Raw genomic sequence first — 27,872 nt, forward strand, 5'->3', positions numbered from 1 at the left:
CAGGTGCTGCCCTCGGTGCCCGGAGGAGCCCTGCTGCAGGTGCTGCCCTCGGTGCCCGGAGGAGCCGGTGCTGCAGGTGCTGCCCTCGGTGCCCGGAGGAGCCGGTGCTGCAGGTGCTGCCTGCGCCATGGAGCGACCGTCGGACCCACTGCGCGGGGCGCTGCGGTTCAGCTTCTCCCCTGCCAGCCGGACCAGCCTGCTCCTGCTCCGGCTTGACGCCGCCGCGCTGCGGGCGCTGCAGGGAGGCCGACGGGGACAGGTGCGGCCCGGCCCCACCCGCAACCCGGCGCCCCGCGTCCCGCGCCCGCGCGACCCCACCTCGGCGGGAGAGGGGCCTGCAGGCTCCCGGCCCGCGTGCACCCAGGGACCGGCTAGCGCGCCGCTCTCTCCCGCAGGTCCGGCCTGTGATCGCCTTCCAGGGCCCCCGAGGGGTGAGTGCCGGTCCGCTTTACCCGGCCAGGAAGGGGTCGGCAGGTCCGGCCAAGGAAGTTCGCAGAACGGAACGGAGCGGGGTGGGGGTGGGGGGCAGGCGCTGCGGTGCAGGTGGCAGTGGGGGAGGGGCCGTGCCGCGGGGCCCCGGGGACCAGGGCGGCTGCACCTGGCGCTGACGGGCCCCGGGGGAGCCCCTCCGGTGTGTCTGACTCTGCAGGCGTCCTTTTCCTTCCACCCTAGTACCTGAGGCTCGCAGGCCCTGGCTGGTCCTGCCTGTTCTCCTTCGTAGTGTCCCAGTGTGGCCAGGATGGTGCTGGCGGTGAGTTGGACCTCGTGTGCCAACGCGTAGACAGGTAAGGGACAGGCAGCAGGTAAGACAGGGTTGCGCAGACTTCAGTAGGGAAGGGGACTGCGAAGAGGCGCTGAAAAGCTCTCCAGCCTCCTGGGTTTTCCACTTTCTTCCAGATCCGGTGCTCAACGCCTTCACTGCCTCGGCCCACTCAGGGAGCGCCTCACTATTTGGGCAGCCACGGATTCCATCCCAGCCCCATCCTCAGCCCAGGGACACTACGTGACTGAAGAAGGCGGGGATCCCCAAGCTTGGCGGAACACGGGAGATGATTCTGAAAGAGATGTGCTGTTGTCACAGCCACAGACAGCACTGGAAGAGGTGAGGCCAGAAACTGCAGGGAGCTGCTGAGGTCAGGCAAAGCCTGAAGTTCGGGGAGTCAAGAGCTCCTGCACTGTTCCCACCAGGTGTCAGATCCACTGGCCAGCAACCAAGGACAGCTACTCCCAGGATCTTTGAGGGAGCAGCCCGCAGAGTGGGAAGTGAGGTACTGCGGACAGGGAAGGACTAACCCAGGAAGATTTGGTCTAATTTCCACCCTTTAAGGCTGGTGAATGATCTAGGTGAGGCCTGCTTCCTACTCTGATCTCTGTCTCTGCCATTCCTTTGTCAAATATCCCAGGAAGCAGAACCATCTTCCAAACAAAGAGCCTGATCAGGTGCTGCCTTCCTCTGCTGGCCAGAAGCGTCTGGAGAAGGTCAGATGTAATGCAAAGGTTTTCAGAGAGCATAGGCAAGCTAAAATTTGGGAGCTGATTATGTATACAGCCAGAAATTTTGAGACAATAGGAATTTGACACAATAGGAAGCCTCTGGTTTGCTATTTATCTCATATGGGTACTTTCCTCAATAGAAACGTCTGGCACCAGAAGACACTGAAAAACTAGAAGAGAAGAGACTCAGAATTCTGTCTCCAGCTCCAAGCCCCCCGCAAGGGCTGTCCAGTCAGGACTTACAGGAAGACTGGGAACAAGAAGATAAAGATGAAAGTATAGGCCCCAGGCTGGAGCACAGTCCCTCAGCGCAAGCAGGTGAGTTAATGGGAGGAGGCTAAAAATGCCTCTGTGGAAAACAGAACTGCAATCACATCTGTTTTGGTTCTTCTAGACTCTGAATCCCCAAACCCCGAAGAGGTGCCAGATTACCTCCTGTGAGTTCCCTGCATTTCCAATGTCATCAAGCCTTGTACATTCAAATTTACGGGAAGCCTGGAACTTGGGCATGATAAACCTGAAAGCCACAACTCTCCTTTGCAGGCAATACAAGACGATCCACAGTACCGAGCAGCAGCGGGCCTACGAACAAGACTTCGAGGCAGATTATGCTGAGTACCGCATCCTCCATGCCCGGGTTGGGGCTGCCAGCCAAAGGTTCATTGAGCTGGGAGCAGAGATCAAGAGAGCTCAACCAGGAACTCCAGAACACAAGGTAGGGCTGAACCCAGGCTGTCAGCCTCGATAGCCATTATCTTCCTGCTGACTACCCAGAAGTCTGTTTGTTCAGTTGTTCAGTGACAAGCAGACCTGTTCTGGCAGAAAAATTAGAGTCATTAGGTAGAATGAGGGGAGTTACCTCCCTGATTTTGTACTGTTGAACTAAATGTAGTTATTTTTTGTTTTAGGTGCTGGAAGATAAAATAGTCCAGGAGTATAAAAAGTTCAGAAAGGTAAAATAAGTTCTGAGAACAGAAACAAGAAAACAGAAATCAAGTGTTTACTTTCTGATATGAATGCTTTTCCCCCTGCAGCGATACCCAGGTTACAAGGAAGAAAAGCATCGCTGTGAATACCTGCATCAGAAATTGTCCCACATAAAAAGTCTTATCCTGGAGTCTGAGGGAAAGAACTGGGGCAGCTGAGGCTGTCAAGGCCTCTTGAACCTCTGTTTGGTGAGATAGGAACCACGAAGCTATAAAACTAGAGTGCAACTATCTGCTGTTCTTAGGCGGGGAGTTCAGAGGCAAGTAGAAAGCTGCTCTAGGTTCTTGAGGTGTGATATTCTTGCTGTTTTTTTTAGTGTGGGCACAGTGCCAAGGCTCCTCAGATGTGTCCAGATGAGGGATTGTAGCAGACTTGGTTGTTTCACCATTAGTTCAGCCAAATCATTTTAAATCCTGGGAAATGACATTATTTCCAGGTTAAGATACCTTGAGGGTATCAATGAACTAAGTGAATTTAGCTTAGTATCTTGGGGGAGGGGATTTTTATTAAATCAAAAGGAACTTGTAGCCGGGTGTGGTGGTGCATGCCTGTAACCCCAACACTTGGGAGGCTGAGGCAGGAGGATCACTGAGTTGGAGGCCAGCCTGGACTACTTAGTGGGTTTAAGGCTAGCCTGCACTACAAAGTGAGACGGTGTCTCAAAAAGATAAAAAACCAAGAAACAAAACCTTATAGCATACCTGTATACAATGGGAAAGGGCTCAGGTGGTTACCCATGTACTGTACTAAAGGTAGATTCTTTTACGAACATAGCAAAGTAAAACTGCTTTTGTGTCTTTTGTACAAGTTTATTTTCCTTAAATCCTCTAAGGCATTGGTTCTTAACCCTGGCAGCTGTACATGTGAACTATTCCTGGAGCTCTAGAAAAAATATCTCCAGCCTGGATGTTATGAATTAGTCTTTAAAATTATGGCATACACCTTTTGTTCTTTTGCATAGTAGTGAGGACAGGATGCCACATGGAGGCCAGGCAAGCAGTATGACACAGCCCCAACCGTTTTTTGTCTTTTTTTCGGTACCGGGGATCGAACTCACGACTGCCTGCTTGCAAGGCAGGCACTTATGCCGCTGAGCTAAATCCCCAGCCTCCACTTTTGTTTTTTTGAGATGTTCTCAGTCTGCAGTCCAAGCTGGCCTTGAATTTGCAATCCTCCTGCCCCAGTGCCACCATGCCTGGTTTACCTTAATTTTTTTAAACCGTTACTCATAATCCTTATGGGATTTGCTTTTTAATGTAATATTGTGGATTTTACCCAGGGCTTTTGTACTGAGCTACATCTACTTTTTTTTTTTTTAAACTTTTTATCGGTACCAGGGATCAAACTCACAACCGCCTGCTTGCAAGGCAGGCGCTTATGCCGCTGAGCTAAATCCCCAGCCCCGAAACTTGCAACCTTTTCACCTCAGCCTCCCAGGCTGTGGGGGTTACATGGGTGTTCCATGATGCCTGGCTCCAGTCCACCTTATAATTGATGACTAGTGATCACAGTAGGAAGAAAGTTCTTTCTGACCCTAAGAGTTTATAATTACTTAAAATTAGGGCCATCTGGAATTATCCACTGGCTGAAAACTATGGACAGGACCTGGATTTAACTATGAACAGGAAATGGCTTAGTACATTTTGATAAAAGGAGATTCCAGTCTTGTCTTTGTTCACTGTTGGAAAAAGAAAGATACTTTAGGAGAGGGAATGGATCACACCCTGGGCTCTGGGAGAGGGTTGCACCCAACAGGTCAGCAATTCCTCAAACAACTTGGATGGAACCCCAAACTGATGCCACACCTGTGTGAATATTTCTGGGCAAAGCAGTACTTTAGAGGTGTAAATATGCAGAGCGCCTAGCTGTACAGCAAGGGTAAGCAGGCCAGAAACAGCCCCGAAGGCCAGGCCTTCATCTCTTTAACCACTAGCCTAGAAGCCTGGGCAGTACGTGTGCTAAAGGATATAAAGGGATGAGAAATTCAAAAGGATTGAGAGATAATTACAAGTATGGAGTGTTAGGGTACTCTATACCTGTAGCTATAAAACAGTATGGTAGCTGTTATGTGGTCTTTTGGATAGTACTGGGGTCATCCCCAGGGCCTTTGCACAAACTACTGTCCCAGCCACCCCACGTCACACAGTTTTCAGGGTCTTTCTGCCTCAGCCTCCCAAGAGTGCTGGATCAGGTGGCTTTTAAAATGCAAATTAAAAGGCAGTTCCTAGCCATATTTTATTGTTTTGGGGTTTTTTTTTGAGACAAGGTCTTATGTAGTGAATGACCTCATTCAGTACTCATCCTGCCTCTCAGCCTCCTGAGTGCTAAGATTATAGGCATGCACTGCCACACTTGGATTTCTAGCCATATTTTAGATGCTCCACAGCTCCTTATAGATGCATTACATGTATTACTGACATTTCCATCACTGCAGCTACTGGTGACAGTCTAGAGACTGTGGTTTTTGTATTCCATGGAAAAGACAGTTTAAAGGGGGCTCATTTATTGTCACTGTTCCAAATGTACAAAAAAAAAAAATTAGAAAATAACCCCCCAGCTCAATTCCCCCCACCCCCACAACACAAATAATTTTCCCAAAACCACAAACATAAACTGGTCCTGGTAACAGTGCAGCTAAGAAACAGTTTTGAGAAAATTTAACAGGATTCAGATTATATCCATTCTGTCCTCTAGGCTGAGAGGTAATAATCCTGCATGGGTCCCAGTTTTCCCCAATGGTTTTCCATCTCTGGTAGAAAAGTCCTTTTACAAAGTGGTGTATTTGGCTGTTGCTTTAGAGATCCTCCTGGGCTTTCTTCTTCTTCTTGGGTTTTTCTTCTTGAATTATGGGGGGGTTTGTAGCTTCTCGTTGTAGATAGCTAATAAAATCACTTAATTCACGGCCACCCTAAAAAACAAACAAAAAAATAACTTTGAAAATTTTTTTCCTGGTGTGCTATGGATGGTCCAGGGCCTCACACATACTTGGCAAATGCTCTATGACTTAGCTACATCCTCACGCTTTCTGAATCTGATCTTGCTAAATTCTCCAGACTGGCCTTAAACTTGCATTTTCCTGCTTCAGCCTCTCATTCATATAATCTCACTAATACACATCATGTACTACACACCTGACTTGAAAATTTAACTTTTTTAATAACCTTGGACTTTTTGTAAAGCAATTAGCAACCACATGTATTTACCATAAGAACTTCTAGTTAAACACAATTCAAGAACTGGATGTATGTGTGTTATTTGTGCGATATTGCGCCAATACACTTACTTCGTATTTCTTTGGACTTTCCTTCTTATGGGCTGGAGAGAAATAGATTGTAGGAAAACTAGGGAAAAAAAAAAAAGAGAAGGATTTACTAATTTCAGCTTTCCCAGAATAGTTCTAACACACATCCCCCAGTATCTGTTTCTGGGAATTACTTCTCTGTATTATGGTTTCTAGTATGATCAGATACCATCCTCCATCGATGGCTAAATTATATTCCAACAAAACCCAGAAATTCTGAGTGCTCACAAAACTTTTTGCAGTAGGGTCACTGCAGAATAGCCAAGAAAGGATCAGTGATTTTTGTACTCAATTTCAATTTAAGATTCCTAAAACTGTATCTAATAAAGAAAGGGTTTCCTGGTGGCTTAATACATTTCCCCCATTAATCAGCAAGACATCTAGCTAATTTAATTGTAAGCATTTTTTATCACTTACCCTCTGACTTCATATGGAGAAGGCACATCATTGGCTGTGGCATCCATCTTGGCTATAACAATATTTGGGTCTTTGCTGAGCTGTTAAGGTAAGAGTGAAAACTTTACTCTGAGTGCTCAGAATCAAACCAGGATCTTGGGCAAGCAGATCTATCACTGATCTACATCCCTAGCTCAGCAAAGGCTAGACCTTTATATTCCACATTTTTTTTTTAATCGGTACCGGGGATCGAACCCAGGACCGCCTGCTTGCAAGGCAGGTGCTTATGCCACTGAGCTAAATCCCCAGCCCCATATATTCCACATTTTTGACTACTGAGGTTCACTTAGTCAATTCAGGACTTCAATCTGTCAACTTTCCAGCTTCCTTCTATACTAGCTCCTATATATTAAGACTACATAAAACCCTGATCATGTTTACTTGGCCTGAATAAGGCAATGTAAGGGCTAAGCCAAGTTTTTTAAGCTGAAGGAACATACAGATTCATAAGCCATTACAAATATTCACAGACTGTTAAATTTTTATTTTTTAACCATCAGGTAGATAGAGGAAAGTTGAAAGTGGGCATCTGAGGCACTACATAGCCTAAGATCATGGACACTAGAGGGCAGTCAAGAGAAGTAACAGTTGAAATAAAATTAAATCAATGTACAAGAACTTCCTGTTCAGATTTCAGTGTGTGTGTTTGTGTGTGGTACTGGGGATTGAACCCCTGTGCCTTTCACACTGGGTCACACACTCAGACCTAATTATTATTATCATTATTATTAATTTTTTGGTGCTGAAAATTGAACTTACGACTTTACACTTGCCAGGCAGGCATTTATGCCACTGAGCTAAATCCTCAGCACCCCAAACCTAATTATTGAGAAGAGGTTTCACTATATAGTCCAAGGTAGACTCAAACTTGTGAACCTCTTGCCTCAGCCTGCGTTCTCATGTACCAAAATGCTGGTCATTTTTTTTTTTTTTTTTTTTTTGAGACAGGGTCTTTCTGAAGTGCTCTGCCTGGGAACAAATTCTCTTGCCTCAGTCTCCCAGCTGCCCCAGCCTGTACTGCTGGGATTACAGGCATGCACCACCCTAACCCAACTCAGATTTTATCTTCAGAATAGAGTTCAGGTTTACCTTTTCACCCAGTTCTTTGTATTTGGGCTCCAGATTCTTACAGTGACCACACCAAGGAGCATAAAATTCAATCAGCACATCTTTATCTTCATTATTCACGATTTCATCAAAATTCTCTGCTACTACAACCTGGAAAAACACAAAGACAACTGTCTAGTTTTAAGCTGCATTGAAGAACAAATTCACAACCTTTCTTTCCTTCTGGGCACCAACCCTTTCACATTTGATGTTATCACTGAGAATAAGCCATGGAAACTCAACTCACATTTAGAGACTGTTCAAGATGTTAGCACTCCCCAGTGACCAAATCATTCTTCTATCTCCCATCTGTCAGTGTGTCCAGTCACAGGAACAACAACTGCCACCTCATTGTTCCTTAAAATAATTTCAGAGCAACACAACGCTGCTCAGGAGATTGTCTTGCTATACCTTTCAGGGAAATCTACCAATTTTTCCTGTCAGAAAATGTTATGCATTTTTTGAAACAAGGTCTTGCCATTAATTCAGGCTGTCCTTGAATTTGTGGCAGTCTTTCTGCCTCAGCCTCCCGAGTGCTGTGATACCAGGCATGTGTAATCACACCCAGCAATTCTATGTTTTTTACTCTTTTCCCCTACCAAACACTGTAATAAGTTTTGCCAATGTTTATGACTCAGGGAGGTGAGAACCAAAAAAACCAAAAAACAAACTATCCTTCAGGGATGGTTTGATCCTTCAGTCAACACCAACAAGATCTTTGTTTAGTTCCAACATTTTTGAAATAAAGAAATCAGGAGTTAGCTGCTGATAGGCATGGGGAGGCTGTGGGCGGCACACCTTTACAGGCCCATCATTGCTCTCAGGGACCGGCTCGGACTTCAGGTATCTCTTCAGGTTGCCATCGAAGTAACCCTGCAGGAACCTCTCCAGAGCCTTGCCATCGCGCCTGCGTGCATGGAAAAGACAGGGCTGGGTTTGGTAACTGACTCCCACAACCAAGGATTACCAAGGCAATTTCTGTGAAGTGTTTACATATTTTACCTTCAATTTCATGGGTGGAGAAAAACAAAGGCAGGCTTCTTTTTCTTAGTATGCAGAAGTACTGACTGAATATAAAAAGAACCATCCCCTTTTACTTGTAAAGTGCTCTTTGTGTATTACAAAGTTTAAAGAACCCACTAGTCTTCTGGATATTCATTTGTATAAGAGAACCAGGTCCCGCTGCTCTGGAGAACAGTGTCTATTTACAGTATCTTGTTTTACTGATTGGCTTATAAAGCAGTTTTTCTCTTAATCTATTCAATTCCTCAGTGCTGAAGGTAAAAATTGTGTATGGGTCTTAACAACTTTCCAATTTCCTGTTTACTTTAGGCCCGTGTGGTACTCTGAGAAGACAAGACATTCCATACACAATGGAAGGGGTTGGCCTAAAAGTATATCAATCTCAAAGAAGCTGTCCAATCCCCTCCCTCTTTTGATGGCTTTTTGAGACAGGGTTTCCCTATGTAGTCCAGGCTAGTCTGGATCTCATGATTCCCCTGCCTCGGTCTCCCAAGTACAAGGGTTACAGATGTGTGTTACTTCTACCTCCTGCAGCACAACTAAAACAGTGAAAATCAACTAAGAATTCTAAACTGCATCCTGTTGTTAATATTCACAAATTGTTAAGGATGATGGTCCTTCAATACCTGCAATTAAACAGGAAATGACAAGCTGACTAAAGACCTATCTCCACATCCGAAAGCTATTCTTTGTAAATTCTCAATAGTGTAAAAGGCTTTTTAAAAATCTTTTTCATTTTTATTGGTACCAGGGATTGAACTCACGACCACACACTTGCAAGGAAGGCGCTTATGCCGCTGAGCTAAATCCCCAGCCCCATAAAAGGCTTTTATTTCTCTGCAGTCTCAAATCCTGAACCCATGTTAACTAGCAACTCACGAGAACTCCTCTTGCATGACAAACTTCTCTCCTTTAGCAGTTCTGATAGCAACAACAGGAATCTCTCCAGCAGTGCTCTCCAAGCCAAAATCAGACAGCTCGTGGCTGAAGGTTTTGCGGCTAGCCACAGCAAAGTTGAGTTTGTGTCCAGCATCCAGGAATTTCTTTGCCACCATCATCACTCTGTGGGAAATAAGATATTTGGGTCAAAACTATCGGGGTAGAAAAGCATTTTTTTAAAATCAAGAAGTTAGAAAGTAAAGACTAAGCTCTCTGGTCCACACAGCTCTCTGAAATCACAGGTATAGAGGTATTGTCTACTTCCCTGTCTCACTAAGCTTCACTGCCAAATTGGTGGTATCTAGTGAAATAGTCCATTCTCACTGAATCCTGCCATCTTATATATGTTTTATAAAGAATGTCTCACAGGTAGAATAACTGATTTGAAAGTTAACACACCCAATCAATTTTAGAAACAGCTTATGTTATTTATCCTTCGTTTCAGATGAGGTGTTGCAGCTAAATGTTCTCTTACCTGCCCTTACATTATATATAGTAACAGGATAATTAAAAGGAACTGCTACTACATTGGATAAACTTGTTTACAACAACAGCAAAAAAGATTCTTATTACCTGTTTCTCCAGTAGTTAGAACCTTTAGCATTCTTTTCATAGTCCACATCGTAGTAAGCTATAAGTAAGTCCTTGCCCTGTATCAAATCTTTATTGTCTTCTGTCATATGAGGACAGATGCCAAAACTGAAATAAAATAATCCATAATGAACTTTGGCAATTTATACTTGTATTACAGCATTTATAAAGGAAAGACATTTTCCACATCTAGGACAGACACTGAAGAATTTTATATATACATTTTTTTGGTACCGGGGATCAAACTCATGACCTTGAGCCTACTAGGTAGGTGCTTATGCCACTGAGCTAAATCCCCAGCCCAATAATATATTTTTATAGGACCTTTACAGTAAGAATTTAAGCCCCACATTAGTGCCTTTATATATACTTACAACTACTATTATAATCTGTCAAATAGGCTAAACAAAAACATACAGGTGCAAAGTTATAACAAGGTGTAACTCACATGTTTTCCTGGATAAACTTTTTAATTTTGCCACTTGTCATTTTCTGTTCTGTATATGCCACAGTTTTGTCCTCAAACTTGTTAGCAAGATGTGATGGACGAAATAAGGTGATACCCCTTTAAAACAAAAAAGTGTTTGTAAATACCAGAGGAACTATCCCCCATCTTTCATTTAGAGCTCAGATTATCTACTTTTGCTATCACTAAGCACAAAGGGACTTGTGGGATCACACAGTTGGCAATATAACTTCTCACCAACACTAGGATGGCAAGCCAACTTGTTCTCAGGTAATAACCAGGTATAGGATTTAATAAACCTTGTGTTAGAAACTTGAGACCCTTGGTCTAACCATAGGCCACCCCACCCGACAATTTCAAAGACCTTGTGTCAGGCATCAATTTAACCCCTTGGGTTTTGCCTTTCCATTAGTTCAGAAGGAAGCTTAAGGAAATGACAAATTTCCAAATCTTTTTCAAAAAAATTCCAAATCTTGAAAAAGTAGCAAACAGAATGCAACCCAACATGCACAGTAACATAAACAAGGCAGACCCTACTCCGGATGCAAAGTCCTTGGCCCTTGAAAACTCACCTATGGCCCCCTCATCTTTTGTTCAAGACTATGTTTTGAACAAACACCCCAAAAAGCTCACCAAATCCAAAACCCCAAAAACTACTATAACAAATTTATAAGTGTCTGCTTTTCAGGGTTAAAAGGACTGACTGGATGTGGTGGCTCATGCCTGTAATCCCAGCACTCTGGAGGCTGAGGCAGGAAAGAGGATTGCTGCAAATTCAAGACCAGCCTAGGCTGCATAGTGAGGTCAAGGCTAGCCTGAACTATACAGCAAGACCTTTCTCAAAAAACCAAACCAAACCAAAACTGGTTCTGAGCTGTCTAGGAACTTAGATTAAAAAACACAGAACCAAAACCAAAGAGGACTGATTAACAGCAGTAAAGGACACAGCAGACACTATACACTCAAACTGTTCAAAGGGCCTAGTTACAATGCTTGGCCACTACATTGAAAGCCCCAATTTTGTTTTGTTTTGTTTTGTTTTTTAATAAAACAAACAAACAAACAAACTCATGACTGCCTGCTTGCAAGGCAGGCGCTTATGCCGCTGAGCTAAATCCCCAGCCCAAGCCCTGGATTTAACACCAGGTATGGGAAACACATGTGCACATGCACACAACCCTTTCCCTAGTGCCACTGTCCAGCTATTCACTGGTTCTTCACCACCCCAAAGAATCGTCAACTTCTTAATCTTGTCACTTATCATTCCCCCCAGACTTACTGATCACCATTGTTCCAATTACCCAGTTTTGTAATAATCTTAGACTTGTTTGATATCTTCCCTTTTCCACAGAGTGTCTAGAGCCTGCTGTTCACTTTTATATACTCAACTCTTCCTTATTGCCACTAACACTTAGATTCTCCTAACTACCTTGCCCTGCTCCACCTTTAAGCCAGTATTATGTGAGTTCCAGTAATTTTTCTACTGAAACAAAATTAACCATGCTAGTCCCCAGCTCAAAATCTTTTTTTTTTTCTTCTTCTTTTGTCTTTGAGACAGGGTCTCGCTATGCAATTCAGGCTGGCCTTGAGCTCACTTTGTAGCCCAGGCTGGTCTCGAACTCCCAACAATCCTCCTGCCCCAGCCTCCCGAGTGCTGGGATTACAGGCATGAGTCACCACGCCTGGCTTAAAATCTTTCAGTGGCCTTCAAATGGCTATTACTTGGTCTCTGTTTAACTCCCCAACCTTACCACTACGACCTCATTCACAAACAACACCCATGAAGTACTTCAGTCCCAACATAACCATCCTTGAAGCATGACCTGGAATAATTTTTATCCAGCCATCAGTTTTTTACTTGGAAAAACTCAGAGTAATAATGTCGTCTATGAAGCTTTTTCTTCCTCTACCTCAAAACAAAATATTTCTAATATGCCTTATATATATTTCTGTTAAACTCACACAAAACTCATATTCATTTTTATGTCTTCTATAAATGCTTCATGCAAGACAATAGTAAGAGCCAGGTGTGATGGTGCACACCTGTAATTTCTTTCTTTCCTTTTTTTTTTTTTTTTTTTTTTTAATCAGTACTGGGGATCCAACTCACGACCGCCTGCTTGCAAGGCAGGTGCTTATGTCGCTGGGTTAAATTGTAATTTCAGAACTTGAGAGGCTGAGGCAGGAAGATTACTGCAGAATGAGGCCAGGCTAGACTATATAGTGAGACCCTGAAAAAACAAAACACAACCAAATGCAATAATAGTTTCTGGCACTAGCTTAATGCCTAGCAAGTGGTCAAACTTTTGTAAATCATGGGCACAAACCCCACCTGGTCACAAAGTGACAGACCAATGGACAAGGGTATTCAACTAGGTCACTTACTCTCCATTGTCATCATACTCCTTTACCAAAGACTCAACATTGGTGTGCGCGAATCGGTAGTTATCCCGCAAGTTGCTGGCTGCTTTTAGGAACTCTGAGTGTGCTTCAGTGAACAAGTCCCTGAAAAAACCTACATGGAAAATGTCCAACACAAGGAAAAAGCTGTAAATGTTAACAGACAACACTTTAAATTCTGCCTTTTAACGCTATTATTCTATGTTTGATAACAAAGAAGAAGGACCCAGTCTGCTTTGACATAATTACCCACCCACTAAGGAAACTTTAGGGCTGAGCAGATGCTAATACTATGCTCTTGAACTTCCAAAACTGTGAGTTAAATAAATGTTTTCTTACAAATTTCCCAGCCACAGATATTCTGTTATAGCAACAGAAATTTAATTTGGTTAAGACAACCCCAGAAACAAATGGCCATTAACAAAAAAAAGGGGGGGGGGCTGTTAAAAAAAGAAAAGAACTTTTTTTTTGTAGGGGAAGACAGGTTTCCACTATGTAGTTCAGGTCAGCCTTGAACTGACTATGTAGCCCAGGCTGCCCTTGAAATGGCAATGATCCTCCTGCTTCAGCCTCTTGAGTGCTGGGATTACAGGTGTGTACCACTACACTAGGCTCAATTCCCAATACTGAAAAAGCAAGCAAGAAAGGACCTAGATTGGCATGGTGGTAGGCAGCTGCAATCCTAGTTACTAAGAAGGTTGAGGCAGAGCATTGAGAGTTCAAGGGCAGCCTCAAGGAAAGAAAAAAGGTGAAGATACTCCTATTCGAGTCCTTTAATTGATATTAAATCTTTACATTTCTAACAACACAATCCACTGAAAATATCATTTTCCCCATATGATGGTAATACTGGCAATTCTATCCACTGTCTTTTAAACTGCCTCAAGTTTCCTAAAATGCTGTTCACTTGGTGTGTCCTCATACATGGAGGCTTTTGAAAACAAGTTGATGTGCTCTTTTTATACTTGCTACTTACCTACCACAGAGGCATCTTTATCACTAATGAACTTCTTAAATTCTTCCTCGGTTTTGAGAGGAACTGAAGCTGGTCCTGCTTGCTTCTTCAGGTGGCTGACAATTCCATCTTATCAAAGTTACAATAAGACAAGTTAGTGTGTGAAAACAAAATTTTCATTATTCAAAATTCAAAAGGTACAGAGGCGCTGGTAGCATTGCGGTTAGCATAGCTGCCTTCCAAAATTCTACAAGGTATGGGGTTGGGGACATAGCTCAGCAGCAAGGTGCCTGCCTAGCAAGCTGAGTTCTATTCCTGGCACCAAAACAAAACAACAAAACAAATCCAAAATTCAAAAGTTATAGTAGGATGTACAATAAAGTTTTCTTCCCACCCTTTTTCCTAGATACTGTTTTCTTCCCTGGAAGGTTTTAGTTTCTTTTTCTTTTTTTTTGAGACAAGGTCAGGCTGGCCTTGAACTTATGTAGTCCCCAGGCTGGCAATGAACTCACAGCAATCTTCTGGCCTCAGCCTGCCCAGGGTTGAGTTTATAGATGTGCACTACCACATTTGGCATAGTTTCAGTTTCTTGCATGTCCTTTCAAACATGTGCTGAGAGGCAAATTACACATATATTTTTTCTGATGGCAATATATATTCTTTTTTTGTTGTTGTTAACACAGTTTAAGAGGTAGAATACATCAATACATGAAGAGCTACCTCAACCTTTTATTATAGCTACATATCGTTTCACTGTATGGATGTACCATGCTTTAGGCTCCTACAACTAATGTTTTTACAATCCTTGTTACAAATGACTGTGATAAACAACCTTGTATTAATGTTATTTTGCACATGGTATAGCTATAGATTAAGTTCCTAGAAATATTCACTGAGTCAAAAGATACATGCATCTGTAACATTAAAAACATTTACATATTCTTATCAAGTGAATTTCAAATAACTAGTGATTTTTGTTGTACCTACCACACAAGAAGTTCAGTAAACACACATTTGGCAAGTAAACTAAAGTCTTTATTCTTATCTGTGGCCTTTTTTTTCTTTTTGCTACTGAGTATTGAACTCATGACCTTGCACTTACCAGGCAAGTTCTTGAGCCACTGAGCTAAATCCCTGGCCCCAAAATCCTATTTTTTTTTTTTTTTTTGGTCTTTTTTTTTTTTTATCGGTACCAGGGATCGAACTCACGACCACACACTTGCAAGGCAAGCACTTAGGCTGCTAAGCTAAATCCCATTTCTATTTTTTTTTTTTGGTACTGACAATCAAATTCACAACCTCACACTTGCCAGGTAGGTGCTTATGCCACTGAGCTAACTAAATCCCTGGTCCAGTCTTATAATTTTAAAGCTAAAAATGCAGGGCCTTAGGTACATCATATAGCAGTTTGACTACAGATCAAATCACTCCCAACCCAGCCAAAATCACATTTTCCTATTGAGATGCAATGGGCTATTTAAGTCAAAGAGTTTAAAAATAGAACATTACACACTGACTACATACTGAAGTACATTCAACATTGTACAAACATGTCCAACGATCATGTGTCAATTTAAAAATGTACTTAACAAACACACACAAGCTGAGGACATCGCTAAGGCGGGGAGCACTTGCCTAGCATGCTTGAGGATCTGGGTTCAATCACCAGCACCAGCACTGCAAGAATCTGACTCACCTTCTCTCTCCCACCTAGTTAGTAAACATTATTCCACTCATTTTCCTGGTCCACTGAAACCATTCATACACTCCAGAAGACTCAAAGGTCACAGGCAGTATTATTCCTCTAATTTTTTTTGGTCCTTTTTGCAGTAGGGAGGAAAATATTGAGAGGCTTGCACATTCTAACATTAAGCCTGCTCTTTGCTAAATTGCTTTTAGTTTCTCTCAATTTATGTACTTTTACAGGGAAAAATAAGTTTCCTCAGCTCGAGAAGTTTTTTATCAACAGATTAGTGGAAGTCAGATATTTGTTCAGTCTTCCACATCACAACCTAAGTTATAAAGAACTCAAGAATCTAAAATTCTCTTGAAGGTGTACAGGAGTGCTGAGTAACCAGTTTACACATGAAAGCAAAGGACAGTTCTGAGAGGTGAAAGAACACAAAATCTCTTCTGACTAAGGACTATAAACATTTGACCCATTAGTTACAAGCTGAAAAATTCTCTAGTTTAAGACATTTAAGCTACTCAGAAGCTGAGGCAGGAAGATCACAAATTTGGTGCCATCCTTGATGATTTATCAAGACCCTGTCTGGAAGAAATGCTGAGCATCTATTACATGTGGAAATTCTAGGCGTTGGGGAAGAGCTGTAAATGAGGTTTCTGTTCTCATGGAGCTTACAATATAGAACATTTCCAAATAAATTAAAATTTTAGAAAGTCAGTAACGCGCTGAGGAATTACACAGATGAAAATAAGAAAAATGGCTGAGAGCCTCCCTTAGATCTAGTGACCTGGGAAAATGTTTCCGAAAGAAACTGAAGCCATGGACTAAATAACACAAAGAAGCAAGCCAGGCAAATGTGAGGAAAGGCCGCCTGAGGCCAGGGTGAAGGGCTGAAGGAACAGTGCTGGATGGCATCAAGTAAGGAAGGAGCCACGTTTGCAGTGCTTTATAGAGGAGAAAAATGCTGTATCTCCTAAAATCCCCAAGCTTAACTTCTCTCCTTTTAGCTTTCCATTCTAAAAAGGTAAAATATGCCTGATTTTGAAGGATAAAACTATCTTTAATCATATAAAAGTATTTTTTGTCATCACCTGTGACTCCTATAAGGTCCAGCTCCCACTACCTCTCATCCTTGCTTATTGTATTTCAGGACTGTCTCTCCCATCCTCTAACACACTGATTTCAAAAATCTTTTGCACCTGTTTTCCTTCTGTCTACAAAGCTCTAGCCAAGATTTTCTCATAGCTGGGTGCTTCCAGTCAGTTTTCAGCTCAAAGGTTTCTTTCCTGATCACTTTGATCAAGGAGTTTCCTCCCACAAATCAGTATCGTATCACCGAGTTTTATTGTTCTCAATATTTTTGTTGCTAATTATCTTTCTGAGATGGGTTTTGCTATGTAGCTCAGGCTGGCCTTGAACTTCCAAAGATCCTCCTGCTTTAGCTTCCAAGTGCTGAGATTACAAGTGTGTATTACAACATCTAGTCTTCTTTATACATATTTTTGACTTCTAATTTTTTTTTTAAATGTATCTTTTTTTTTTTTTTTTTTTGGTCTTTTTCCTTTTTATCGGTACCGGGGATCGAACTCACAACTGCCCGCTTGCAAGGCAGGCGCTTATGCCGCTGAGCTAAATCCCCAGCCCCTATTTTTGACTTCTTAAAACATGTAACATAAAAGCCAGACCTGGTAGTGCATTCCTGTAATTTCAGCATTCTTGAGAGGCTGGGACAAGAGAATCACACGTTCAAGGCCAACTTGGGCAATTTAGTGATTTAGTGAGACCCTGTCTCAAAATAAAAAATAAACTCAATGCAAAGGCTGAGTTCAAACTATGTTTAAAAAAAAGACAAAAATACATGTATATACACAAAAATATCATAAAATTCACCATCTTGATAGTTTTTAAGTACATTTATAATGTTGTACAACCAATTTCCAGAACTCTTTTTATCTTGCAAAACTGAAATTCTGAAAGGCAGAGTGTGGTGGCAGACACCTGTAATCCTACTACTGGGAAGGCTGAGGCAGGACTCCTGCAACTTCAAGGCAAGCTAGGGTACATGCCAAACCAAACCAAATAATATCCACAAACAAAAACTGAAATTCTACTATCAAACTTCCCTTCCCTTCCTCCAGTCTGACAACTCACCCTCCTGCTTTTTATCCCTTTGAAGATCACTATTCTTGGTACTTCATGTAAGTGGAATCATATGTTCTTGCTTTTTGTAACTGACTTTTTCTATTTAGCTCAATGTCTTTAACATTTACCTGTTAGTGAGTCAGAATTCCTTCTTTTTAAATCTGAATAACATCCCACTGCACATACCACAGTTTATTAATCCACTAGGAATAATGGTGCTATGAATGTGAATAATGATCTCTTTAAGACCTTGCTTTCAATTCTTTCAGGTATATACCCATAAGTGGACTTGTTGGGTTGTATGGTAATTATACAGACAGGGTTTAACAACCAGTTTCATTCCTGCCATGAGGTTGTTGAATGAATTGGCTGCTAACTGAGGAATTATATATAGTATGTACCTCACAATATTCAGAATAAAGAAATGGCCAAAAGAAACTCCAACATAATGGCTTTGCTTTTATTTGCATAACTCACTTGTACATGCAGTAATATAACTGTAACAGAACATAAAACTGCCCAAAAAAGGAAAGCCAGGTGTGGTGGTGCATGCCTGTAATCCTAGCACTCAGGAGGCTGAGGTAGGAGGATTGTCTTGAGTTTACTGAGGTCAGCTTGTACTACATAGCAAGACTCTGTCTCATGGGGCTGGGGATTTAGCTCAGTGGCATAAGCACCTGCCCTACAAGCAGGTGGTCGTGAGTTTGATCCCCAGTACCGATAGAAACGAAAAAAAAAAAAAAAAAAAAAAAAAAAACCAAAAAAACCCCCCAAAAACATTAAAGACTCTGCCTCAAAAACAAAAAAATCCGATAGCATTACACTATATGATCCAAAAAAAAGAAAAAAGAAGAAAAAAAAAAAAAAAAAAAAGGGTTGTGACGTCCCACAATCTGAATTGTAACAGTTGTTAAACAGGTTGTTAGGGGCCGGTGGGTTTAGCTCAGCTGCATAATTGCCTGCTTGGCAAACGTAAAGTCGTGAGTTCGATCCCTGGCACCATAAAAAAAATAAGAACAGGTTTTAAGTGAGGATTATCTGTATCCTTAATATTTGGGGAATCCACCCTAGTTTCCAATAGCAGCGATACCATTTTACATTCCCATCAACAGAGCACAAAATTTCCAATTGCTACATCTTCGTCAACACTTTTTTTTTTGTCTTTTTCATTTTTATTGGTACCAAGGATTGAACTCATGACCGCCTGCTTGCAAGGCAGGTGCTTATGCCGCTGAGCTAAATCCCCAGCCCCATCTTCGCCAACACTTGTGTTTTTAATTTTTTTGTGCTGTGGATCGAACTCTGGGCCTCAAGCTTGCTAAATTGATGCCTTAACCCTGAATCCTTTTATTTATTTATTTTCCTGAATCCTTAAAAAAAAAATAATAGCATAGTCGTTCTACTGGGTATGAGATGGCTATCCATAAATTCACCCCTCCTTCCTCCCTGCTTCAAGGTTATTTATACAAAGAACACAGGAAGACACCTGTCCCCTACATTTCAGGGGTCACACAGGTCTTCCGTCCTCCCACTGACAGACAAAGGCCTTTACCATAGAGTTTTCACGGGAGTGTGGGTATCTTAGGGAGCGTGAATAGCACTCAAGTTGGAACTCCAGCCTGAGCTGGGCCTTTGGCTGACAGAGCCTACAACCCTTGGCAATGTGGGCATGAAAATACTTCCCCAGCCTGGGTGGACAATGCAGACAAGTTGACTGAGCTTGTGCTGACACCCCTGGGTTCTTGGGCTCAATTCTGCAGGCTTTATGAGGACTCTGAGGGCCTCAGCATATGCACTCATGGCCTTGCTACTGTTTGCCTGCATCTTCAGACCTTCAGGAGCTTCTGGACAAAACCTATCCCTTGGAATCTTGGGATTCACTCACTTAAGAGAATCCCAAATCCATTTTATTTCAAAGAGAAAAAAAAAAAATAAATTCTTATTTTTAAAACGGGGGTTTCTCGGACTGGGGATTTAGCTCAGCAGCGTTAAGTGCCTGCCTTGCAAGCAGGTGGTCGTGAGTTTGATCCCCAGTACCAATTAAAGAAAAAAAAAAAAAATCCTATTTTCATGTTTACACAACCAAAAGCAAAACACTTAACAAATTCAGTTTCCAGAATGTAATCCAGATCCTTACCAGCAGTCCTAGGTCCATCATAAGCCCCTGCTTCTTCACCATCTCTAAATATCTTCAAGGTTGGATAGCCAGTGACTCCATACTTATTACAGGTGTTTGTGTTGGCCGTGCAATCAACCTGCAGATTAAAACACACACACATTTGTTCGCTATCCACGTATCTCCTGTAAGATCGTCCTATAATCACAAAATTTTAGTATGCGGCAGAATCAAGCAGTTCTTAGCATTCATAGCATAAAACATCAAGTCTTAAAAGGCAGAATGGTATTTGTCTAATCAGAACCATCAAAGGAATTCTTTAAAATTTAGATCCAAAGACTTCATACAAAATTATAAAGTTATTACTTAAATTCTATCAATGGAGTATTTACTGTGTAAAGTAGGAGTCTCCACCTTTCTTTCAGAACATGAGAGGACTAAATCATTTAAATGATTAACAGTGGCTTTTTTGTATGTATGTGGTGCTGGGGATCAAACTCAGGTCTTCACACAGGCTAGACAAGTGCTCTGCTGAGCTATATACCCCTAGCCCCAGCCCTGGCTCACTTTAGTAACTATTAGTAAAAACATGGATGGGTACAGAAACCCTTTAGCTGGGGGAGGTAGTAACTTGGTTTGTAAATCATTGAGTGATTAAGAAAATATTTCTAAAGCCAGGCCCAGTGGCTCACGCTTATAATCCCAGCACTCAGGGAGACTGAGGCAGGAGGATCATTGCAAGTTCAAGCCTAGCCTGGGCTACAAAGTGAGCTCAAGGCCAGCCTGAACTGCATAGTGAGACCCTGTCTCAAAAAAAAACAACAAAAAAAAAAAAAAAAAAAAAAAAAAACAAGAAAAGAAAAGAAAATACTTCTACATGTTCCTTGAGCTATTTTGAATCTGAGCCAAATTATAGTGTAACAAATCTAGGGAGAGCTATAAAGGTAAAGGAAAACAATTTCCATCTATTCCGTTACCCCAAACCAAAGCAGTACTTATAGGCATTTGCACTATTACCTCCTTTAATTTTTATAAGTCTCTAAGGTATAATTCTTATGCACTAAAATGGGTAACTGAAGTCATAGAAAATTAATGTGTTTATAATTACATCAGGAAGGAATTAAATTGTGATTAAACTTTTCTCCCTATAGTAAGGTGCTTGATACAAGGATTAAAAGTGATTTATAAAAACAGCACTGTATATATATGAATGCTATTTTACCAGTCTTGTAGATTAAACCCAGGAAGTGCTAAGCTACATCACCAGTCCTTCATATAGACTGGGTCTTGTTAAATTCTCCAGACTGGCCTTGAACTTGTGATCTTCCTGCCTCAATCCCCTGAGTAGTTAAGATTACAGGTTATATGTTTCCCTCCCTAGCTGAACTATTTGAGGAGGGCAAAAATGTGCACATGAGACTGTAACAACTATGAATTTACTATAGGATAATGGCAAAATTCTTAAAGCCTTATTTTAACAGCAAATACCAAATTTACAGTTGATCAGCTGGTTACTCATCAGTATCTTCACATAACTTCTATTCCCCTTTCACTGTGAATATATGGCAGCTTCATGAACTCAATCATAATTTTCCTCTATTACCATCTATATTTGTCCCTTAATTTCTTAATTCCTATCTTTCGGTTTTTTTTTTTTTTTTTTTTGTGGGAATTAACACTCGCTAGACAGGAACTGTGCTACTGAGCTCTATATCCCTGGCCCTGTTTGTTTTCTGAGACAGACTTTCACTTTGTAGTCTGGGTTGACCTCAAACTGGAGACAAATCTGCCTCAGCCTCCCAAGTGCTGGGATTCAGATGTTAACCTAGCTACCATAACTAGGTTCTTAATTCTTAATTTTACTCTTTTAAACTACAATTGTATTCCACAGTTAGGTATGCATTTGCCCAGAAACTAGTTTCCATTTCTTCTCAGCATCATAAGAATAGTGAAAATGAATTTTAATTACATATCCTTTTTAAAATACTTAAAACAGGTATAGTGATGCATGCCTGTAATCCCAGCACTCAGGATACTGAGGCAGGAGCATTCACTGTGGGTTCAGAGGTCAACCTGGGCTACAAAGTGAGTTTGGGACCATCCTGAACTGCATAGTGAAACCCTATCTGAAAAAGACCAAACAAAAAAACAATCAAAACACTAAAAAACAAACTTAGTATTCTTTAATGAAAACACTATTTGTACTCACCTTTGCTAATGGGACTATTCCTTTTAATCTGGTAGCAGCAGCTTCATATTCTGGTGCAAGCCTCTTGCAGTGTCCACACCTATATTAGAAGAAAAAAAAAAAGCCAAATTCTCTGTTTAATCATATTAGTTGCCTTTCTAGGAAGAATCTCAATAAAACTACTTTCGAACTAACAGGGCCAAAGCATCACCTAAACATCATTATTGCTAATGTAGACCAGAGGTCTCAGAAGATAGATTCTCCCATAAGCCTTGGTCGACTCTGTAAGCACTGGTTTAGAGTACAGCACCATCCATCTTCTTAATTAAAAGTATAATTAATAGTGTTCTGAAAGCTGCAGTAAAAATATATCCCACACAAAAGAGAGAAAGTGTTCAAGGCCTTTTGATCAATCAAAGAGGCCTAAAATAGTGAACAAAACAGTAATAATCCTATTTTTGGTAGTATTCCAGAAAGAAAAGTATCTCTTGCCTTGGAAACCAACACTGTGGTCCTTGAATCGAAAGGAGTATGTTTTTCTTTTCTTTTCTTTCTTTTTTTTGTCTTCTGAGACAGAGTCTTGTTATGTAGTTCAGGCTGGCCTTGAGCTCACTTTGTCACTCAGGCTGGTCTCCAACTTGCAACAATTCGCCTGCCTCAGCCTCCCAAGTGCTGAGATTACAGGCATGTACCAAACAACACTGTGGTTCTTTTCCGGGGGATCAAACTCAGAATCTTGTGCTTGCCAGGCAGGTGCTTATGCCGCTGAGCTATATTCCTGGCCTAACACTGTGGTTTTTAAAATATTGTGAGGGAGGGAGTGGGAGTGTTATTCAGTGGAAGAGTACATGCCAAGAGTCAATCCAGCATCAGCACCAGTACCAGCAAAAAAAAAAAAGACTGGTACTTTAAAAGTGCCAAAGGCCGGAGGAGGGGTGGAGATATAACTCAGCAGCACAGTGCCATCCTGGCAATTGCAATGTTGTGAGCTCAATTTCTGGTACGAAAAGCAAAAAAAAAAAAAAAAAGGTTCCAAAGTATGATATTCACTCTGTAAGAATGAACATTAAACTAAACTAGGTGTGAATTCATAGCAATCCTGTCTTAGTACTTGGGAGATGGACATAGGATTGCCATGAATTCAAAGGCAGACCAGACTACACAGTGAATTCAAGGCCAGCGTAAACTGAATGGCACTTTCTTGTCTCAAAACAAAAAGGCATCAACAACAAATGCTTTTCTCTATTCTTTCAACATGATTCTCTTATGATCTGAAAACCAGGTTGAGGGAGGGGGCAAATTTTGGAGTACTGATTTAGCCACACATAGTGGCGCATCTTGTAACCCCAGGGCTTGGGAGGATAAGGCAGGAGGATCACTGCAAGTTGAAGACCAGCCTGGGCTACAAAGTGAGCATAAGGCCAGCCTGAACTGCATAGAGAGACCCTGTCTCAAAAAGAAAAAAATAATAGAAAGTATTGATTTAATACTAATGGGTACATTCGCAGCTTTGAGAGCCTTTTTAACTGGACTTCAAAACAGCATTACAATGACATTTAAGATAGTAAACTAATTCACCTGCCATGAGAACTGATTAAAAACATGTAAAGTCTATTTTCCCCAGAGGGTCACCCATAGCACCTGCTCCTCTGCCCTCAAAGTCCTAACAGTCCCCCCAGGTACATGGTGTATTCAATGTGTGTATGCGTGTGTGTGTGTGTGCTTATAATGAATGCTTCTTTAGGAGGGAACCAGCTGTATAACATCTAAGAGAAGCCAGTAAATTGCAGAGGGAGAACTTTTAGAAAATTGAGTTCTGTAACTTCACTGACAGCAAAAACAAAACCAAACATTAACGGAGGAAAGTGGATTTGACACATTTCATAGTCAACAGTTTCAACTTATTTCATTAAAATGATGGATGGATAAACAACCTGGAAATATTTCCAAAGGAATATAAGAGCTTACAAGGTCTTTTAAGGATTTCAGCTCCAACCAAGGGAGGGGAGGGTACTTCAGATGAGGAGACTAACAGAGTAAAGGTGAAAATACTCATGAAAATTATACTTTGTAGAACTGCTAAGGATTTTTTTTCCTTTTGAGACTCAGCAATGCATAGGAATGACATGAGGGGAAAAGCAAAAACAAGAACACAGCTACCTACAAGATAATATATTTCCCATGGCAGATGATGAAAAGTTAGACTAGAGGGGCAGACATGCAACAAAGAGATGGGATCCCTGCTGCAGTCGGTCAAGAGTGAAGTAACACTTAGTAATAGTTACACTTCAGCTATCTTCAAACACACAAAGAGAGGAAAAAAAAAATCGTATGAGTGTGATGGTATATCCTTGTGAGGCTGATGTCAGGAAGAGCGCAAGTTCAAGCCCGGGCTAGGCAACTTCGCAAGACCCTATTTCCAAAAACAAAATCCAGAACAAACCTGTATAAAATAATTACTAGGTTAAATCAGTGGATGTCAATTCTCATTACATATCACATATAATCATGGAGCCCTGCAACAAATGCATGCATGGCTAGCAATGAGAATCCAAGTGAGCCACTGCTGAAAGTATTTCCTTATGCACATTGCCCTAGTAACAAAGGTAGTTCCATTAAAGCTGGAAGGGATGGCAACATTCTGTTATTCATGAGGAATGGAATAGGTGGATCTAGGAAATCTGGACTGGTTACACCGATCCTCCAAGATTAACCGCTACACTTCTTTCTTTCACTCCTAGGTATTATTAAAACACAAAGGTGGGCCTGTGGAGTTTGCCTGTAATTCCAACTATATGGGAGCTTGAGGAGGCGGAGGATCACAAGACCAACCTGGGTAACTCAGCAAACTCAGACTCAAAATAACAATAATAGTAACAGAATCCATCAACCCTCAGGGATGGCACCTAGCAGTTGATGATGAATTCCAATCTTATTTACCTTATAATCATGCCTGCCATGTTGCTATTTTTAGCCTCTGATTGAAAAATTTATAGTCCCTTCCCTAAAAGACCACAAATATGGTAGAAAGACAAACCAGTTAACTGAAGGGGAGGGGCCTTTTTGTTTTGAGACAAGAAAGTGCCATGCAGTTTACGCTGGCCTTGAATTCACTGTGTGAGTGGGAGGGGAAGGGGGAGTACCTGGGGGCTGGGGAAGAGGATCCAAGCAAAGTAATAAAAACACACATTAAAATATTCCCTCAGCTTTTTTCCATATGCTACAGAAACATTGTATCAAATATCATTATAGCTACTGTTTTGGAGAGTAGCACAGTGAGTTTGGGACAGGTTCAATTGTAAGAAGGCTGGCTTAGCAAGGTGTCCACCTTAATTCCCAGTGGTGGGGTTGGGGCTAAAAGGTAGCACTGAAATCTGCACCTTATGTAGATGTTGAGGACTTTAACACTGCAACAGGGCAGAAGACTCTAAATACGGAGAGCACCCAGGAAATAGGGGAGAAAAAAATAATCAAGATGCCATATGCAGGGCTGGGGATATAGCTCAGCGGCATAAGTGCTTGCCTAGCAAGTGTAAGGTCCCGAGTTTGATTACTATACCAAAAAATAAGTAAAAGCTTAAGATGCCCTATGTATATGTACCCATTTCCCCAAGACAAATGTAATTATTATGAATCAAAAACATATCCCAATTTAAAAAATCTTTCACTGGTAAAATAAAGTGGGGGTAAAAAAACTACCTAAAAGGAAAACAAGAAATTGTTTAAAATAGGCCCATTTTACCTGTGTAGATAGAGGTACATGCCTGTAATCCCAGCCCTCTGGGAGGTTGGGGCAACTTCAACTCCAGTTCTAGTGATTTAGAGTGATTTAGTGAGACTGTGTCTCAAAAATTTTAAAAAGTGCTAGAATGTAGAGTGTAGCATGAACCCCCTGAATTCTATCTTCAGTAATAACAAGGCCCATTATACTTTTAACAGAATTCTTCAAATGTTTTAACAGGTTAGGAGATGGCACTCCTGATCTGTACAAAGGAAACTTGAGTCAGAAAACATTTTCAGTTAAAATGTTAATAAATAATAGATGAATGTTAAGAATTAAGAACATCTCAGGACCAGGAGTATAGCTAGCGGCATGGCGCCTGTATGTCCTGAGTTTGACTCCTGGTTCCAAAAACAAAAACCAACAAAACCCAAAACCAAAACATTACAGTACACTACTTTTTGCACTCCAAAATTTCTTATCCAAAAAAATTTTTCTTGCTGGCTCTGAGCTGCCGGAAGACCTTCTCTTCTAAACCAATTAGAAGCAGACACCGCAGCAGCAATCCACCCAATTGCGATACTTAAGTGCATGATGGGATATGTAGTTCTAAGAGAAGCAAGTGCAACTCTTTAAAGTATCAAAGAACGCCTTTAACCGAAACTTAAAAAAAAAACTTTGCTTTCAACTAAACGTCTAATGGCATTAAATTCTCCAACAATTCCTACTTTAAACTGTTTACGAGCCGTACAGTAACACGCTGTGACCCCTCAACGTTAACAGCACGATTTTATAAATTGGGAAGCGCTGTTCCTAAGATGTAAATCCGCTGAGCCTGAGGAGTGAAGACCTGAGTCAAAAGTAAATAAAAACTACATACTAATTCCCTTATGATACTTCTGAATACAGATAGTCTTTAGCAAAGTGTCCCTGTACCAGGAGGGGGATAATGAAGGCTCTGTAATTAACACGGGTCTATTCAATTACCCCTAGCGTTAAAATAATTATTGGCTCTAATAAACATTTAGCAGTTAACATCACCACCACTCAGGTTGCAGGGTTATAAGTAGTATTTTTTCCCCTCACTCCTAAACAGATTGGACTTGGTTCCACCCTAATCACACTGCAATTCGGTTAAATCACTGGGGGTGGGGGGGGTGCGCTTCTCCAACACTAATTACTTTCTCATGGGTGTCATTTTTTCAGCAATTCTAATTAAAAATGACAATTTGAACAGATTTTGATGGGGGATTATTCTTGTTCACTTATTCTTTCTGAAAGAAGCCCTGCAGTTCCTGAGAAATAAACGATCAGCTTAATGAAGATGCTACACCATGTGACAGAGAAAATTGTCTGCCTCAAGAAAGGTACTGAAAGATGTTCCGCAGCCTCTGCGTGACCTTGGCTAGAAACCAAGGGCTGTGGGCCTGGGACCCGCGCATCTGAGTGGAAGATGCTCGCTGCAATCGGAAGAGCTTTTACACTGAACCATCTAGAAGCGGCCGCACCGCGCGGGGGAGGGCGAGCTCTGCAAACAGCAAGTGTGGCCAGCGCGTAGTGGGATGGGGGCTTGCGCGGGGCCTTAGGGCGCCCAGACCGGATCTCGCTCCGGCCATGCGCGGGCGCGGCACCTCCGGTTCCGGGAACAGGCCGGCCGCGATGTGCAGAGCATCCGGCTATGCCGGTCGACCGCTCCCGCGCTTTCCCTAACCCGCCTGGTAGAAGGGTCTCACCAGGGTGCGAAGAACTCGACCAGCATGAGGCCAGCGGAGCCCGTGTCGGAGACGCGACTCTCGAAGTTGTCGTCTGTGAGCTCTAGCACGTCGGAGGCAGCGGCGAGGCGGGCCGTGGCGAGAATCAGAGCCACGCCAGGGAACAGCGCTAACCCGTAGGAGCGCATCGCTGCGGTGCACGGAGGGTAGGGGGGCTCGGAGAGCTCTGCAGAGGTCAGTCCACAGACCACACGCCACTTAACTGCGATTTCACGTCTGGTCCAGGAGGACCTAAAACCGGACGTCCCAACCCCCGCAACGGAGAACCGCCCGGCGGGCGGGACCAGTACGTAACCACTAATTGGCTGTGCCGCGTCTGCGGCGGGCGGGCGGAACCAACGCGTAACCGTTGATTGGTTGTGCCTCGCCTCCGCCGGGCGGGCGGGACCAACGGGTAACCGCCGAGTGGCCGGGACTCAGCGAGGCGGGGAGGGGCAATGCGCCGGTTCTGAGTGGAGGGTGGCGGGGGCGGTGAACCGGCTGGGTGGGCGGAAGCGAAAGCGCTGAGGTGGAGTGGGAGAGGGAAT

At 42.2% G+C, this 27,872-nt stretch overlaps 2 protein-coding genes across 2 annotated transcripts; one reads left to right on the top strand and one right to left on the bottom strand.

The window, feature by feature from the left end:
• On the top strand, nucleotides 1–5,094 carry Ell3 (elongation factor for RNA polymerase II 3). Its single transcript, XM_063250156.1, has 11 exons — nucleotides 1–259; nucleotides 396–431; nucleotides 673–785; nucleotides 898–1,102; nucleotides 1,189–1,268; nucleotides 1,404–1,479; nucleotides 1,635–1,812; nucleotides 1,889–1,931; nucleotides 2,038–2,209; nucleotides 2,403–2,447; nucleotides 2,529–5,094. The coding sequence occupies exons 1-11, from the start codon at nucleotides 128–130 to the stop codon at nucleotides 2,637–2,639; spliced, it is 1,191 nt and encodes a 396-aa protein (XP_063106226.1). The 5' UTR covers nucleotides 1–127; the 3' UTR covers nucleotides 2,640–5,094.
• Pdia3 (protein disulfide isomerase family A member 3) lies at nucleotides 4,968–27,614 on the bottom strand. The gene is made up of 13 exons (XM_003475726.5): nucleotides 27,307–27,614; nucleotides 21,874–21,952; nucleotides 19,686–19,803; nucleotides 13,741–13,848; nucleotides 12,750–12,879; nucleotides 10,347–10,463; nucleotides 9,881–10,006; nucleotides 9,248–9,430; nucleotides 8,144–8,252; nucleotides 7,328–7,456; nucleotides 6,200–6,279; nucleotides 5,765–5,822; nucleotides 4,968–5,389 (listed from the first exon to the last, which is right to left on the bottom strand). The coding sequence occupies exons 1-13, from the start codon at nucleotides 27,471–27,473 to the stop codon at nucleotides 5,276–5,278; spliced, it is 1,518 nt and encodes a 505-aa protein (XP_003475774.1). The 5' UTR covers nucleotides 27,474–27,614; the 3' UTR covers nucleotides 4,968–5,275.
• Nucleotides 27,615–27,872: the final 258 nt, after the last annotated feature.

Source organism: Cavia porcellus, unplaced genomic scaffold, assembly GCF_034190915.1.
Source record: "Cavia porcellus strain 051 isolate PalLab524CR breed Dunkin Hartley unplaced genomic scaffold, mCavPor4.1 scaffold_6, whole genome shotgun sequence".
NCBI classification, from domain to species: Eukaryota; Metazoa; Chordata; class Mammalia; order Rodentia; family Caviidae; genus Cavia; species Cavia porcellus.

Excerpts from the sequence above, each read along its gene's own strand:
- Pdia3 (XM_003475726.5), bottom strand. The coding sequence starts at position 27,473 with ATGCGCTCCTACGGGTTAGCGCTGTTCCCTGGCGTGGCTCTGATTCTC. Across the intron at positions 10,007-10,346 it reads AAGTTTATCCAGGAAAACAT|TTTTGGCATCTGTCCTCATA; the intron begins GTGAGTTACACC and ends ATTTTATTTCAG. Across the intron at positions 5,823-6,199 it reads TCTCCATATGAAGTCAGAGG|TTTTCCTACAATCTATTTCT; the intron begins GTAAGTGATAAA and ends TTTTTTCCCTAG.
- Ell3 (XM_063250156.1), top strand. The coding sequence starts at position 128 with ATGGAGCGACCGTCGGACCCACTGCGCGGGGCGCTGCGGTTCAGCTTC. Across the intron at positions 1,932-2,037 it reads GAGGTGCCAGATTACCTCCT|GCAATACAAGACGATCCACA; the intron begins GTGAGTTCCCTG and ends TCTCCTTTGCAG. Across the intron at positions 2,210-2,402 it reads CAGGAACTCCAGAACACAAG|GTGCTGGAAGATAAAATAGT; the intron begins GTAGGGCTGAAC and ends TTTTTGTTTTAG.